The sequence below is a fragment of the Carassius carassius genome, chromosome 5 (genome assembly GCF_963082965.1).
Source record: "Carassius carassius chromosome 5, fCarCar2.1, whole genome shotgun sequence".
Classification (NCBI taxonomy): Eukaryota; Metazoa; Chordata; class Actinopteri; order Cypriniformes; family Cyprinidae; genus Carassius; species Carassius carassius.
Genome location: NC_081759.1, coordinates 34915241 through 34931073, shown reverse-complemented (window position 1 = coordinate 34931073; position 15833 = coordinate 34915241). Strand labels below are relative to the sequence as shown.

Here is a 15833-nt window from a genome sequence, read left to right as displayed (position 1 = left end):
GGGATTATGGTTTTGCATTCTTACAAAACCACATTAGTCTGGAGGGTTTTTTTTATTTGAGGGCATGCCGACATTGTCTTACCTGGACCGAGTTCGTCCATAGGTATCATTTCCCCACCGCTACACACTCTGTTGCCTGCAAAGCATTTTACAGGCTGGATTTTTCATGCCACTAATACTAACGATCACTTTTAGAATGTCAATTTAAGTATCAAATCTCGAAATCTTGAACAAGTCATTTAAATACATAATTCTCTGTGAAATCCTAAACTACCCACAATTGTAAAGCGAGAGACACCAATCAGAAAAGACACAGGAAGTGAGAACAGTGGCAGTCTGACTCAAGTAACCACCCACTACCATAAAACACAAGAATGACAATCAGTCAACTGATATATTACTTTACAAAATCGTTCAAAGTTTGGGGTCATGGAAGAAGGAACATGCAGCACTGAAGACTGTAGGAATGGCTACTGCTTCTGCTTTGCATTTTAAAATATATTAAAACAGAAAAGAGTCATTTTACATTGTAATTATGTTCTTATATTACTGTTTTTACTATATTTACATGCAATATAGACTTTTACTATATTTCAGAATAAAGAAATGCAGTCTTGATAAACATAAGAGGCTTTCAAAAACATTACGTCCATTAATTTTTAAATGGTAATGCATATTTAAATACATTTAAGGATACATTTAAAACATAGTATAATGATCTTAAGTTAAATGTTTTATATGTTATTGTTGTGCTGATTCAGTAATATCCTTCACAATAGTTCTCGCATGAGTAGTTTATAGTGGTTAATTTGGTTCAAGACCCTTTTTATAGATTTTTAATGCAGCTATAGAGAAAATGAGTGAGAAAAATGATTCTGAAAAGGTGGGCGGTCACTCTTGTGCTCTATTCTTCACAGTAAGGCAAGCAGGGAATGGCATGGGACTGATGGAAGTGATCAAATGTATCACTGTCATGAGCATCCATGCTAACAGCAGTAATAAAATCATAGAAAAAGCCAAAGCTGTCATGCTAACTCCTCTCTCAATGAGATGTGCCCTGGGTGGACGGATAGTGCTTTTTTTGCAGCACTGCAATAATTTACCATCATTTTACTTGAGAGTGAATGAATAATGAGCTCCTACACTGAGGCCCATTAATCTGCTGTCTGATCCTCATAAATCATTCTGTATCATATGAACTGCTCAAATGACCGATTAAAGCACAAGAGATGCGGCAGCTGCACACACCAGCTGAGCAGCAGGGGTGAGAGATCAAGCATTGTGCCACGTGTTAAAACACAGAAAGTAGTAGAGTTCACAAGATATGCTCGCTCAAGTGCACCTGAACCTCCGGAGCTCCCCTGAGCACCCAGATTTGCTGCTATCAGGGTGTGTTAAGTCTCTGTTTGGGGTCTAACGCTAACCTTGGTTCTTCTCCATCAAGGGGAGTGTAGTATCGTCGTAGCCAGGCTTGCAACTCTTGGATCCTTTGGGAGTTCCAGTTGCTATCGGCTGAGAAGGATCAAGAAGAGACTGTATCAGAAACACAGGCCAGAATGACAAACCTTCACAAAAAACAGTTACAACAGAGCTCTCACAGAAACAGTCAAGAAATGTCTGAATCATTCTTTTGGACTTTTGTGCTATCATCTATGCAAAGTTGGTGCAATAAAGTAACATCATAGTTAACAATTACGTGTTACATTTGTTTACATGCAGTCTTATTTGTTTACACTTGTTTACATGCAGTCTTTTTAGTTTATTTGCCTTTTTTAGCTACTGCTCGACTTTTTCCACAGCATCTTAAAGTTGCTTTTTCTCGAAATAATTCAAGACCCAGACATTTCTCCACAAGATTTCCCCCTTCTCCACTTTAGAATTTGGTATAAGAATAACTGAGAAATCAGTGTTTGTGTGAGTTTATGCATCGCTCTACCTGAAAGTGTGTTTTATTCCAGCCATCCTTGGTCAGGCCGTTTCTCAGATCCTTATAGCTCCAAACCGTCTGTAGTACATGGGAAGCAGCTTTGGTCTCCCTTGCTGACTGGCTGCAATGCATAAACATGGAGGGAGAGAGAGCTGAAATCTAGAGCCCAGTGGAATAACTCTCAAATTCAAAGTCATCTATTCCCCTCCCAGCATTGCAGAGTCACTATGGCTCCTATCTCCAACCCCTGTGGCCATAGATTTCTCTCTTTCCACTTCATTAGCTTTTCCTGTGATCCTCACTTAATTACCAGGATCCCATGTCTTCAAAGCCGCATCTCCAGAGTCAGAGAGGGATAGAGAGAGGCCGAGTAGCCACTCTCCAGTCTAGCATGTACTCTTTAAAAAGTTATTCTCTCACAATCAATATTTAGTTTTGGGTAAAATTATGCTCAAGCCGAAACGGTCTAAATTATATAAATAAATATAAACGAGGTCACATGTGGAAAGGTTGGGGGAAGTTTGTTTAAGATATGGCTTACTCTCCGGAGGTCTCTGCTGCTTTTGATATCTACAGCACTACACCATTAAATATTCAGCTTTTCACATGCATATATTAAAGATGACATGTGTGGTGATAAAAATAAGACACTTCAAAGAGCAGCGACTCTTGTTGCTGTTTTTCTCTGCGAGTTGAGGAGGACCCAAACTAACATAAGATGTTTACACAGATCAAAAAAACCTTATTGGTATACATACAGAACTAAGTGAGCCTTAAGAAATCATAACTGGTTAAAGTGAAAGTACTGTAGATAGTTGGCTTGATTTATAAACCAGTTATAACATAGAAAGATGAAAAAAATAGTTTAAAGGGAAAGTATATTCAAAATGAAAATTCTGTCACTAATTACTCACCCTCATGACATTCCAAACCTGTAAGGCTTTTGTTCATCTTCGGAACACAAGATACTTTTGATAAAATCTGAGAACTTTCTGATCCTCCATAGACAGCAACGCAACTTCCATGTTCAAGGCCCAGAAAGGTAGCAAGGGAATGTAAAATTGTCAATAAAATAGCATTGTAGTAGTCTGTTGAACAGGTGGCGAAGACTGACACGGAAAACAAGAATCGAAATGAAATGAAATGAAATCGAAATTAAGTCCTTGTTTTTGTTTTCTTAGCACTCAAAAAGTATTCTCGGAGCTTCCTAACATTACGATTGAACCACTGATGTCACATGGACTATTTTAACAATGTCCTTAAAACCCTTCTGTGCCTTGAACCTGGTAGATAGATAGATAGCAATGCAGGGTCAGAAAGCTCTCGGATTTCATCAAAAATATCTAAATTTGTGTTCTGAAGATGAACGAAAGTCTTAGGGGTTTGGAACGACATGAGGGTGAGTAATTAATGACAGAATTTTCAGTTTGGGGTGGACTATCCCTTTAAAACGATAACGCTTTTTTGATTTAAAGTTAGTTTCTTAAAACATCTGATTTGAGCAAAAATCAGGAACTTGCAATGTGAATATAGCGTAACTCTGATCAAAGAGAAGACCATATATTGTGTCACTAGCATAATCTCGGTCTGTTCTCTGTTCCCTTCTTACCTGGTCCTGTTGATGGCAACTAGTTTGTCGATTGCTTGAGCAGTAATGAGAGAGCGGGCGTTCTCCGAGCTGTCAGTGATGATTTCATGGATGGTGTTGAGGATGGCCACCACTGTGTCCTCCTCCAGGTTCTTGGCTGGTCGTTGCTGTCCACTGGGCAAGTTGCTGACCAAGTCCCTCATGGCGTAACTCCCTGAAGATGATAATATAAAAGGATGAAAGATTCAGCTTGAAAAGAACATAAAGCCAGCTGCAGCCACTCTGAAGCAGAATACAATTGTGCCAAACCAATTTACATATTAAAGGGATGGTTCACCCAAAAATACTCAAGCTCATGCTGTTCCAAACCCATAAGACCTTCGTTCATCTTTGGAACACATCAATTAAGATACCTTTGATGAAATGTGAGCACTCTCTGGTCCCACATTCAAGGCCTAGATATGTAGCAAGGTCATTGTTCAAATAGTCCATGTGACATCGGTGGGTCAACCGTAATTTTATGAAGCTACGAGAATACTTTTTGTGTGCAAAGAAAACAAAAGATGATCTGAAGATGAACAAAGGTCTTACAAGTTATTAATGATAGAATTTTCATTTTTGGGTGAACTTTAAATTCATTAACATTTAATATTGTGGGTAAAAACCTTATTAAAAAAACTAAGTAACAGTTAAAATTTCCAATAATGACAATAAACAATAATTTACAAAAACAAAATGAACAGTCAAAATGAACAAAGTGTATTCAAATGGAAAACAATTATTTTAAGTTGTTAAAATATTACACAATAATACTGTTTTTTACTGTATGTTTAATAATATGAAAAATGCAGCCTTTCAAAAAGATAAAAAAATCTTTCAGACTCCAGATATTTTGTGCAAAACTTTTAAGGAAAATAATCTGAGTGCACCTTTACATAAGTAATATGGAAATATGTGTTTAACATTATGGGTACTAATGATCCATAAATACTGCTCTTGCCTATCAGGTCTTTGTTGCGGCGGTCGATGGACAGGTTCCTCAGAGCGATGGCCACAGCTCGCACCACCTTATCCGAGTCTGAGCGCAAGAGCTCGACGAGGATCGGCAGCCCTTTCTCCTTACGCACTGTCGCCCGGATATAGTTGGACCACTGCAGAAATGAGAGGAACAGACTGTACTAAGCCAGTGATTCTGGCATTTTTTCCACTGCATTAATTTCATTAAGTCAGTTCAACTTATGCTCAGCCAGATATGCAGCTCTGAAATTTTCCAGAACAGCAATATGCCTGTCTGAGTATTTGCGTGAGAAAAAGCTCCTCTATTCTGGGAAACTGCAATCCAGTAAATAGCCATTTGTCCCCGTTAGACTTGTGTGCATTTGTCCCTCCAACCCCATGAATCACAAAACCTTTATGTGACACAAGACATCTCTATTCCTCAGCCAGTGCCCTTGAGACAGTAATTAAGATATTGCAATGCTACACTATGGCCACTAAGAGATGGTAGTGAGCCTAGAAATGCATTTGCCAAAAAAAAAAAAAAAAAGGTAGACAGAGAATAAATTAATAAATAAAAGCTCTCAAATCCTCTTTTAGAGCAAAGACGTGACATGCCCGTCTCCCTTCAGTAGGGGTTTGTGATGTGTTGGGGACTCCGGGTTCACAAACACGCGTGTGTCACCAGGCATAGAGATGAGGCAGGTCTGAAATGGTGTAACCACACAAAGAAGCTGTGAGCTTATGCATGGCTGCACTTCAGGTCCGACATGGAGAAAGAAGCATGGTCAGGGCAGTGCAGTTTAATGGGATTTACTCGTGCAATAGGTAGATAGAGAGATGTGTTTATTAGAAACATTTCTTCTTGACTTATGCCTCAAGAGAGAAGAGAGCCCCACACGATACTGTGGCACATAACTGTCAAACTCGTAATTAAGTATTGTCTAGGAATGTGTTCAAGGAGCACTGCAAGCAGACAAAAATAAAACATTACATATTAAGCTTGGATTTGCATAATGTATTTTGGCAGACCAGTCAGACTTCGGTGGGGTGGTGGTTGAATGGGCTGTCTTTGTATAAAATAGTCTTTATGTTAGTTCACACAACCATCGATTCATCTTTTGTCATTAAAGTGATGTCATTGGTAGTTGGGGAAGTGAGTTTCAACTTCATTTATGTAGTTTTTAACTCATTCTTTTAGTCATTTTGAGAGAATGAATAGCCAGTGCTTGGAGAGCAATTATTATTGCTTAATCTACCTTCACATGACTGTTGTAATAGAGAAAATCAGACCTTTTTTAAGATTTCAGCAAGACAGTAATAAATCAGACTTAACTGAAATCAATTCTTCATTTAATGCACAATAGCATGAAAAAGATTTGGGCCAGTGAGATATTTTTTATTTATTATTTTTTTTTTTTAAAGAAATTCATACTTTTATTCAGCAAGAATGCATAAAATTTATGAAAAGTTTTGTTTTGTTGGATTTTTGATGAAAAATAAATATTTCACTATTTCATATTACTGCTTGTATATTAGTGCAGCCTTGGTGAGAATAAGAGGTTTCTTGTTCAAAAACATCTTACAAACCCAAACTTTTGAATGGTGATGTATACCACAAAAAGTTAATAAAATCACAATAAATAAACTACTAGTTCATACATTTTCAAAAGATTCACATGGACTGAAAACAAGACGAGCGATGCCATCTTGAAAACGGCTCTAGTTACTGTATGTTTTATTCCTATATTTTGATGTCCATTTGCATAAGCAGAAGAACAGAATACACTATCCCGAATCTCTAATGGAAACAAATAATCATGAATATAATTCTAATCTAGGATTGTTTGTTTAAACTGATCTAAATAAGAATCAGTTTCCAATTTCTGGTGCTTCCAAATGTGTCAAGTGCAGGCAAGTTCGAGAAGACACTTACTGTCCACTGTCCAGCGCTGAGGTTCTGCAGAGCCCCGGCCGCTGCTTCTAGTGTGTTATAGTTCTGGCTTTCTGTAAGCAGGGACAGGTAGAGTCGGACCACCTCCGGCTGATACAGTAACTCAAAACCTGCACATGTATATGACAGATAGATGAGAATTACACATAAAACACTGGTGAACAAAGTAGACACACATACAGATTAGCTATGAGGTGTTAAAAGTTGATTGCATCTCCTCCTTTCAGTGTTGAGATGCACCTGGTGAAATGAAAAGTAGACAAAATAACAGGGTAGGAAAAATGCATGATTATTATTAGAAATAGAGACAGAAAATCAAAGACACTCCACTTTCACAGATACATCGAGCAATTCAATAGACAAGCTGCCTAAAAAAGCCAATAGCCTGATGGACGCTTGGTTTGTTGATAACAGCAGCCCAATCTCAGGCAGTGTAATCAGGGAGTCTTTCATTAGACATGACTTGAAGAAGAAGCTCCTTCTTGCCGATTCAGGGTCAGGTCCTCCAACACAAAATACAACGACATTCTGAGAATACCCAGTTAGGTTGGAGACATTTGCAGGGATAGCAGGGAGTGGATAATTAGCTTCCTCCTGCCTAAATGCTAAATGATGCTGGCGGACATACGAATAACTGTATGCTACTCCAGGGGTGTGACTTTTTGTGTGTGTTCCACATTTTCCACATTCCAACATAAGCCGTGGCTCTAAGAATTGCAAGACAAATTCCACTGATCTAACAAACACAGACAGAGAAATCATTGTTTATTAGAGTTGTTCTCAATTGGGTTTGAGACAATTGTTTATTTGTCTTTTTTTTGTTGAGGATGAGGTCATCACAAAATCGGACCATGTTCACATTGGCCTAATTTTACAATTCTACCAAGTGCAAAAATAAACATGTATTTTTGTACTAAAATACATTCTATTCTATTCTATTTTTAAATGATCTCAAACTAATTTATGCATTTGCATTCACATTGCGATAAATCAAATAATCTGGCCTATTTTTCAAAGACACTCGAGTTTAAATTCAAAAATGAAAATTCCGTCATCATTTACTCACCCTCACATCGTTCCAAACCAGTATGAAATTATTTATTCTGTGAAACACAATCAAGATATTATTAAGAATGTTTTAACTGGTTCTGTCCATACAAGTCAACACAATCCAAAACAACACTTGATGCCAATGCCACTGAGTTACACTCGATGGACAACAGAAACACTGATACATCTTACAAATTTAAATTTTAAACGTGTTCCGATTAATAGAGTTTTGTAATGACGTGATCTTGAATAAACAATGACAGAATTTTCATTTTGGTGTGAACTACCCCTTTCAAATCAATTAATATCCACTGAAAGTTTCAACTTTTGAGTTCTGTAAATTCCTGTCTGGGTCTGAGGGTAACCATTTACTGTGCAACCATCTACAGTGCAACCACCGCACATCCATCATGTTCACTTGAACTCTATTCATGACTTGGCCTGTGCAAGCATTTAGCCAAGACTGAGCATGACGGATATGTGGTGGTTCAACAGGCTGTGTACTTTTTCATTGCCACCATGTCAAGATCGGGGAGTCTGGAGAAGTTCAAAGGAACCTGAGCAATGATATTCATGCAAAAGCAGCAAAACTGCAAGAAGGTGTTATCCGGTAACATGTCTGAAATGAGTTTGCACTGTGGTGGAGAGCAGAAAAAGATGGAAGGGCTGCCACACTAATGCACGTTTGCTGGTGTGTGACTGCATTAGAAAACTGCCTGGCCCATCTGCACTTTCTAAATGTGCACCTAACACCTATAATTTAGAGAGGGAGGAGTGGCCTTCAGGATGTGGGCTGCTCACTACACATTTTTATTTCTGTCTGACTGATGGTTTAAGCAAAAGATCTGTCCTCGACTTTTTTTTTTTTTTTTGCAGTTTCCACACATTCACAACCTCAATTACCATTTAAAGCTATTTTAAGTCTCTCCTCCCCATGCTTTAAAATTCTTCTTGAGTGTGTTACTATGCTATAAGACATCAGAGCAGCCTTAGAGAGCCAGTGTATGTACAGATTACCTAATGCATGTGCTCACTACAGTTTTATGCTTTTTTACACAGAGCTAAGTGGAAAGTCATGAGTCATAGTCATTCAGATACAGACCTATATTCTCTCTTTGACAATAATAGCACCCCCTAATAAGTCAGCATCGAAAACGAAATGATTAAAATTTTGGACAGATGACTGCTTGCTAGTTTAGCTTGAACTCAAATCAGTTAATACACACCAAATCAGCTAATTAAATCAGTTTCTGTCTTGTGGAGAAATGGCTGACAGATTTATAACCACAAATGAAGGTTGTTTTCCGTGTATGACTGACATTGGTGTTAAACCCTACTGCAAACTTATTAATGACAGCACTTTGATATCCGGGAGTCTGTAAGTCCACATTCCCCTTCTTGTGCAATTCTTGGAGGCCGGATTTGCCCCTGAGCAGTAGCTGCGAAACGGCACATATTAAGCTGTGATTAGGGATTAGTTACCAAAACGTTCATCTTTCAGAGAGAGATCAAAACATCTCAGCTCTGAAAATATCATTGATTCCTGCTGGGAACCAATGGTCACTTCTTTAAACAAAGAAAGAACTGTGCTATACTGTTAAATACATGAAATGAGCGGTCATACACATAAATGTCAAAGCCACTGTAGAAACATCCACATGTCACCCCTGGTGCCTTATTAAATGAATGTAATTTGCAATTCCAAGTGATAAAGGGGAGGAATAATGAGCAGGATCCAGAGAGACATGCTCTTGCTTTTGTAGTGCAACTCTCTTTTAGTAGGTCAATTCAAATTAGTAAGTGACAGTAAGAAACTAACAATGCAAAAAAAGAAAAAAATATTTTAAAGTTACAAAGGAACAACCTGTAGTACCATTAGTAGAACATTATGATTATGAAAGAAAAGCATTCTCAAAACATTTATAACCACAACTTTTAAAAATAATATCTGGAGAAACATTCTTCAAACCAAATTACTATGCAACAAATCCTAAATTACCACATAATTGGCTCAAATCAGTGTTATTATTGTGTTTCCTTTCTAATTTTGGTAACACTTTAGTGTAGTAGTGACCAATTTGCACTATTAACGAGTGAACATTAATAATATGTTGGATGTTTATTAATACTAATAAAGCACATATTCTGTATGACCATGTTCTACATCCTTAATACAAACCAATCTTTAAATTTAACAACTACCTTACTAATTAATAAGCAGCAAATTAGAAGTTTGTTGAGGCCAAACTAATAGTTAATGCTTTGTTAATAGGAATAATTGGACTTTAAAATAAAAAAGTAACCCTACATTTTAAATGCTAAAATAACCTAAACTGTGAAAGTCAAAGAGAAATACGAATTAAATAGAAAACTAACCAAACAAAAAAGACAACAGCACATAAAAAAACAAAAATTACAATGAAATAAATAAAAATAATAATACATTTTTATTAATTATTAAATAAATCATTTTTATAATAATATTTATTTAAAATATTAAATAAAATAAAAAAATAAAAATAATAAATATTACAATATTAAATGTATAAATAAATATTACATTTATTATATATATATTTTTTAAATCCAAATAAATATAATAATAATAATAAAACAATTTATTATACATTTTTTTTTATAAAAATAAATAATAATAATAATAATAAAATAATACATAAAAAAGCTACAATAAAATCATAAAAGTTAAAATATAATACAATTATTTTTGCAGGAGATACAAAATTGTTCGTCTCGTTTATACTGTTCCATCATTTTAGGCTTCTTGGTTTACAATGAAATGTGTGTATACTTGAATTTGTGAATACAGATGATGAAAAAGAAAGAATGGATTCTTCCCTGAAGCGTCTCCAGAGGGAAAATGACTCATGTCCATTCAACTCCAAGCAGGCCTGAATGACAGTCTACCTGTGGAACAGACTCTGCACTTACTCTTTATGTGATGCCCTGTGAGCTGAATCCACAAAGTGGCAGGAACTTCAAATGCCAAAAGGAAGGTGGTAATGGCTCACAGTCAACATAACAGCATCCGTGCTCGTATGGGCTGCCTGCAGTGACAGGAAGTAGGGTAGTCTGCAGGGAATAGGATGCACCAACAAAGCACCTTTCTTTTCTTTCTCATTCTGAACCCCTTATCCCTCCACAAGCCACTGAAACAGAATGGGCAAGCCTGTTGAATATTTGATTTTCTCTGGAAATGCTTCTTTATAAATTGAAAGCCTCTGGCCAGCTCTTCAAATGGTCTGGTTCTTCCTAAAATGGTATCTCCCTCTCTCCCCTGTACTCTGGCTGGCCAAGTCCCATTGTGACGTCCCATAGCAGATCCTGGCTGCTGAGACCAGCTTGTCACAGCTCACCCAAGGAGGTCTTTTTGATTTCTACTAGCCCTCAATGGCTCGTATTATGTGGAAAGTCAGTCTTCAAATCACCCTTTCTAACAAGAGATTTTCCCTCTCTATTCATCCCATCCTTCAACTGACAAAACTTTTCAGTTTAATTACTTTTCTACGTAAATAATATTGAGACTGCAGTGTTGAACTAGAAATACCAGATTTTTTTCTCCAGGTTTGTGTGGGTTTTAAACACAATGGGCAATGATTCAGTGAAGAGGATGTTTATTTGAGGCACAAAGCTTGCCAAGAATAGACTTTCAACAGCTGCGAAACCTTCTGAATGGATATCTATAAAATTGTGAAGAAAATGGAGGATTGTCATGGTAATAATCCATATCGGGAGATGCTGATGGAGTAGACACTAAAAGATATCCCTAATCTCGTATTTTTCTTTGGTCATTAAAAAAAAACCTGACAGGCTGAATGTGTCAAAACCTTGATCAATCTTCCACAAACAAAAATAATGGTAGCTGCTAAACATGTTCTGAGAGATGCATATTGAGATATCAGTGCAAGAGAAAGGAAATTGAATTGCGTTATTGAATTACTAAAGATCTAGAGATCTACATCTTTTTAAAAGAATACTACTAGTTGAATAGTGCAGGGTTGAGGTGTGTGATTGAGTGAGCATTGATGAGGTAGCAGGAGATGAGGAAATAAGCAACTCTGTGAATAAACTTCAACTGTGGAGTTAAAGCAAGCAGAGGAGAGGATCATAGACCAGCACTCCAAAACAGGCATCGCTTCAATCACCTAGGCAACCAAGCGTCCAACCACACCAGCAGAACTATTCATTAATAGACTTTTAAGAAAGAGAGCGAGAGAAAGTAAAAAAGAAGAGACAAACATCTCTAGGTAACAAAAGATTATACTATACTATATAAATGCTTGATTTAGCTCTGATTCGAACCTACAAAGCTGCCTACCTAGACAGCATCTTAAGGCATCAGAGGGGCACTCTGGATGTGAAGCCTGTTCAAAAAATCATCCAAGAAAAAAAAATGCTTACTGTAGACCCTACTCTTCAAAAGTTGGAGGTTGGTAAGACTGTTTAATGTTTTTGTAAGTCTTATATCTTATAGCCTATGTAGGCTGAAAATGACAAGGCTGCATTCTAGGTTTTGAAACAAATCGTTTTGTTTCTGTCTGGGCTAAATTGAGAGGCTAAAAACATGAGGGCTGTGCCATAGCATCCTGGCAAAATAAAACACTCTATGGACAACAAAACCTAATTTGGTGTTGTACAGGTTACATCTTTGGAGCAATCTTGCACTAAAAAGAAAAAGAAGATTCACCTTTAGCTCTGGCTCATTTAACTTTCACACAGACACAAGGGGCGGCTCGTGTGATGCAATGAGAATGAAGGGAGCGAGAGATGGCATGCAGAACACACACACAGCGAAGCACTTAACATGAGCTGCGCTGTGACGTGCAACTGCAATCTCACAGCTACGGTGCTATGATCTCACTATGTGATAATGACACTTTACATTCCAGTGGTTAGCAACGCAAAAGTACAGATTGCCCAGTGAATACCAAGTGAATAAATCTAACAGATTAAATAGGAAGAAGGCATTATACATACTGATATCAAATCAGTCAAAGAGAGATGCCCACATGCTAAAAGCACACGGCAGATGCACATTGTGTTTTAGAGAAAATACACAGTTTTGTCAGAATTTTTTCCACTGAGAACTTTTGTATTGTCTATCTTGTCTTGACAGCCATTTCACCCGGGACAGAAAGAAATATCGAGTTTCAGTGGTACAAGACAAAAAGCAACCATGTTGTTTGAACAATCTGTTAAGAATTCTGGGGATGGCATCTATTAGTTTTTGATGCTGTGAATGACTACACACACTCACACACACTCAAACTCTATTACAAAATCTGGTGAGCTGCCTTGCCGCCCACTACTAACACAGGGAGCTGTCTAAGGCAACATCCTAACTGTCATCAAAGTCTCATGAGTGACCAAAGTGGAACGCTACATATGAAACTCCAGATGTGACAAAAAATGCACTCATTGTGTAAAATATATATTTAACTAAACTGACTATTTTGGTCACACGTTATTTTAATGTCCAGTTCTCACTAATATCTAACTATTACCTACAAATTTTGCCTCAATAAACTCCCCATTGTCCCCATTCTTCAAAACGCTTATAAATCATACAGAATGAGTTTTTTTAAGGAAAAGTAAAAATGCACAAAGTTTCCTGAGAGGGTTAGGGTTAGGTGTAGGGTTGGTGTAGGGCGATAGAATATAGAGTTTGTACAGTATAAAAACCATTACACCTATGGGATGTCCACACTTTTCACAAAAACAAACGTGTGTGTGTATATATATATATATATATTCTTTTTTTTTTTTTTTTTTGTGAAGGATACATATGCAGCCTTACAATTTGACCAAAACAAACTGTTTTTAGAAGGCAGCATAATTTGTGCAAATGATGCCTTAAAATTCTGACCCTGTAGGCAGCTTTCTAAACTGTTTAAATTGTGTATGTTCACAACAGCGACAGTCTTACAAATTCCTCTTACTTTCTATCTCTTGTATGCAGTCCTCCTCCTGTTACCTTCATCTATTTCTCCCTTAGACTCTCTGGATCACACTCTCTCTCTTCTAGCTGCATAGTGTCTTTGTTAGGCTTGTTTGAGTCATTGCTGGGATGCCGGTAACAGATGATATGTCTGATCTGCTTTGCCTGGAGAAGGATGTCCCTTTGCAGGCCTTATGTCATATCCCATTCTTCACGACCCACCTTCCTGCCATCCCATGCTTGAGCACATGACAAATAATCACAAGCTCTCAGTTTCTTTCTCACATGCTCTTTTCTTTTCTCCCTGGCTCTTCATCTCGTATACACTAGTCATCTGATGCCTCATTCTTCACTGGCACAAAAAAACCTGGCTAGTGTGTGTGCCACAAATTATAATCTCAGGAATGAAGCCCAGTCTTCAGACAGGCTGTCTACATCCCCTCGCTCCTGAATTTGGCAAATGACAGTTTTCACTTTAAAAAGTTCATTTAGAAAATGGCATGTTTGCAAAACAGGAAACAATAAACGCTGGCAGCTCTTTGTGTAGATGCCACTGACGGCTTGCCTAGTAATCTGTGCTTAATTGCATTCAAGTATGTGTGCGTGTGTGTAAAGCATCTCTCGGAGAAACAGAAACATCCCCTTCTGGCTGAAAAGCAGCACACAAAGGCCCCGATGGGAGGGTAAATCTCACTCTATTCCCTCCCGGTAGTTTAATTCAGCCCAGTAATTATTGTCTAAGCCATTAGGCCAGTGAAGAATGGTTCGCTGCATCAGATGCTGGGTAATATTATGAACCAGCCCTCGCCTACTCAGCCAGTACAATAATAGAACAGCAATAGTAATAAGCAGAACAATTATTAATAGGTTTTAGTAATAGACATTGAAAAAACAAGTCCAAACAAATGATTTACTGATGAGGTTTTACAGTGGACAATGGCTGCTTCGGCTGGCTCATTTTCACATGCATCGTACTCGCACCAATCACGTACCCATTAGACACTGTCTAACAAACAATAACACATGCGCAATGATGCAAATCATCTATTACATCCATCATTAAGTTTCTGTGGCCTTCTGGCATCAAGTGCTAATTGCAAGCTCCTTCAAAAGACCTAGATGGAAACTAGAATTTCAGACTGATCTGGGATCAGATCACTGCCCAGGTCCTAAATCAGAGAGCCGTGACAGAGGATCTACCTCAATTCGAACGATAATGCCCAGGTCCAGTGGCGCAAAAGTGGGGCATGAAAATGAAACGCTGCTGGAAGAGCAGTTATTTTTCTTCTCTCCATAGTGAGATTTCTATTCTTTCATTCTATACATTCACCAGGGCTGTGTTCAAAACAGTTGGTCAATGACGTAACAGATGTTTTTATAGTAAGGAAACTGACTTCAAAGACATTGTAATGACATGTTTAAGGATCTAGAACAAATTAAAGTGAGTTTTAGATATTCCCAATAACATATTTCATGAATAATATTTCTTGGTAGAAATTGCTCACTTTTTTCCTAACTGTCCAAATTATAAGTGGAATTTTTTTCTTCTTCTTTCGAACAACCACTGATCCGCACAAGGTGGGATGGCACAGGGAGTAAAAGATGAATTATGCTGCCTTCAAAAATTACCCAAACATTTAAAGTTGGATGTGATTTGACAAATTATTTTGGACAAAACCCTGGTGTCCTAAAGGCCCAGGTATGGTATGATATTACCTGGTAACCACTAGGACAATACATTTTACTAAAAGGAGTCATAGGTCCCTCCCAAATATTACCTTTTGTGCATGTGTCCCTTCAACCTAATTGTCATAAATATGATGCAAAATTATATATATATACACAACTTTAATATTCAAATACATAGAACAGCTAAGAAAGACAAACAAGAACATCCTGATCTTCATTCTTCTCATGACTCCATACTCTCTCAAAGGCTAGCACTGCCTCTCAGCACCATGCCACATAAAAGCTGCTGGTCTTTTGTTGATCATGACTGTGGTACAATAGAATCAATATTATCAGCAGCGGGTGGGATAATGATTGGCAAGCAATAGGATGGCAATGCCAGTTTTCTTTCACAAACTGGCACCTCCATGGGTGGCACAACCAGAAAATTCAGATTTTATCAGCACCCCAAACATGAAAGACGAGCTGCCAGGAACATTCTATTTGTATATTTTATCTTTGAGGAGAGCTGGGTAGCTGTTAAACTATATTAAGGCCACCCAATGAGCACAAAACTAAGCCACTCCGGTGTGTCTCCAACCAGACTATGATGACGAGCAGCTGCAGTCATCTTCAGTCCACTATCAAGAGCATGTGATTTCTAACACTGTGCTATTGGAGACATTATCTGGGT

General features: G+C 37.6%; 1 protein-coding gene across 14 annotated transcripts in view; it reads right to left on the bottom strand.

Moving 5' to 3' along the window:
* LOC132141408 (splicing regulator ARVCF-like) overlaps positions 1–15833 on the bottom strand; it is a 116353-nt gene that overhangs the window by 4911 nt on the left and 95609 nt on the right. For 7 of the 14 annotated variants that reach the window (XM_059550880.1, XM_059550884.1, XM_059550885.1 and 4 more), the window contains 6 exons: positions 6448–6575; positions 4516–4666; positions 3537–3729; positions 1937–2048; positions 1425–1533; positions 83–136 (listed from right to left, as the gene is read on the bottom strand). In XM_059550880.1, the coding sequence (XP_059406863.1) occupies positions 83–136; positions 1425–1533; positions 1937–2048; positions 3537–3729; positions 4516–4666; positions 6448–6575 (747 nt within the window). The remainder of the gene's footprint in view (positions 1–82; positions 137–1424; positions 1534–1936; positions 2049–3536; positions 3730–4515; positions 4667–6447; positions 6576–15833) is intronic. The other 7 variants (XM_059550881.1, XM_059550893.1, XM_059550889.1 and 4 more) reach the window with 3 other exon arrangements.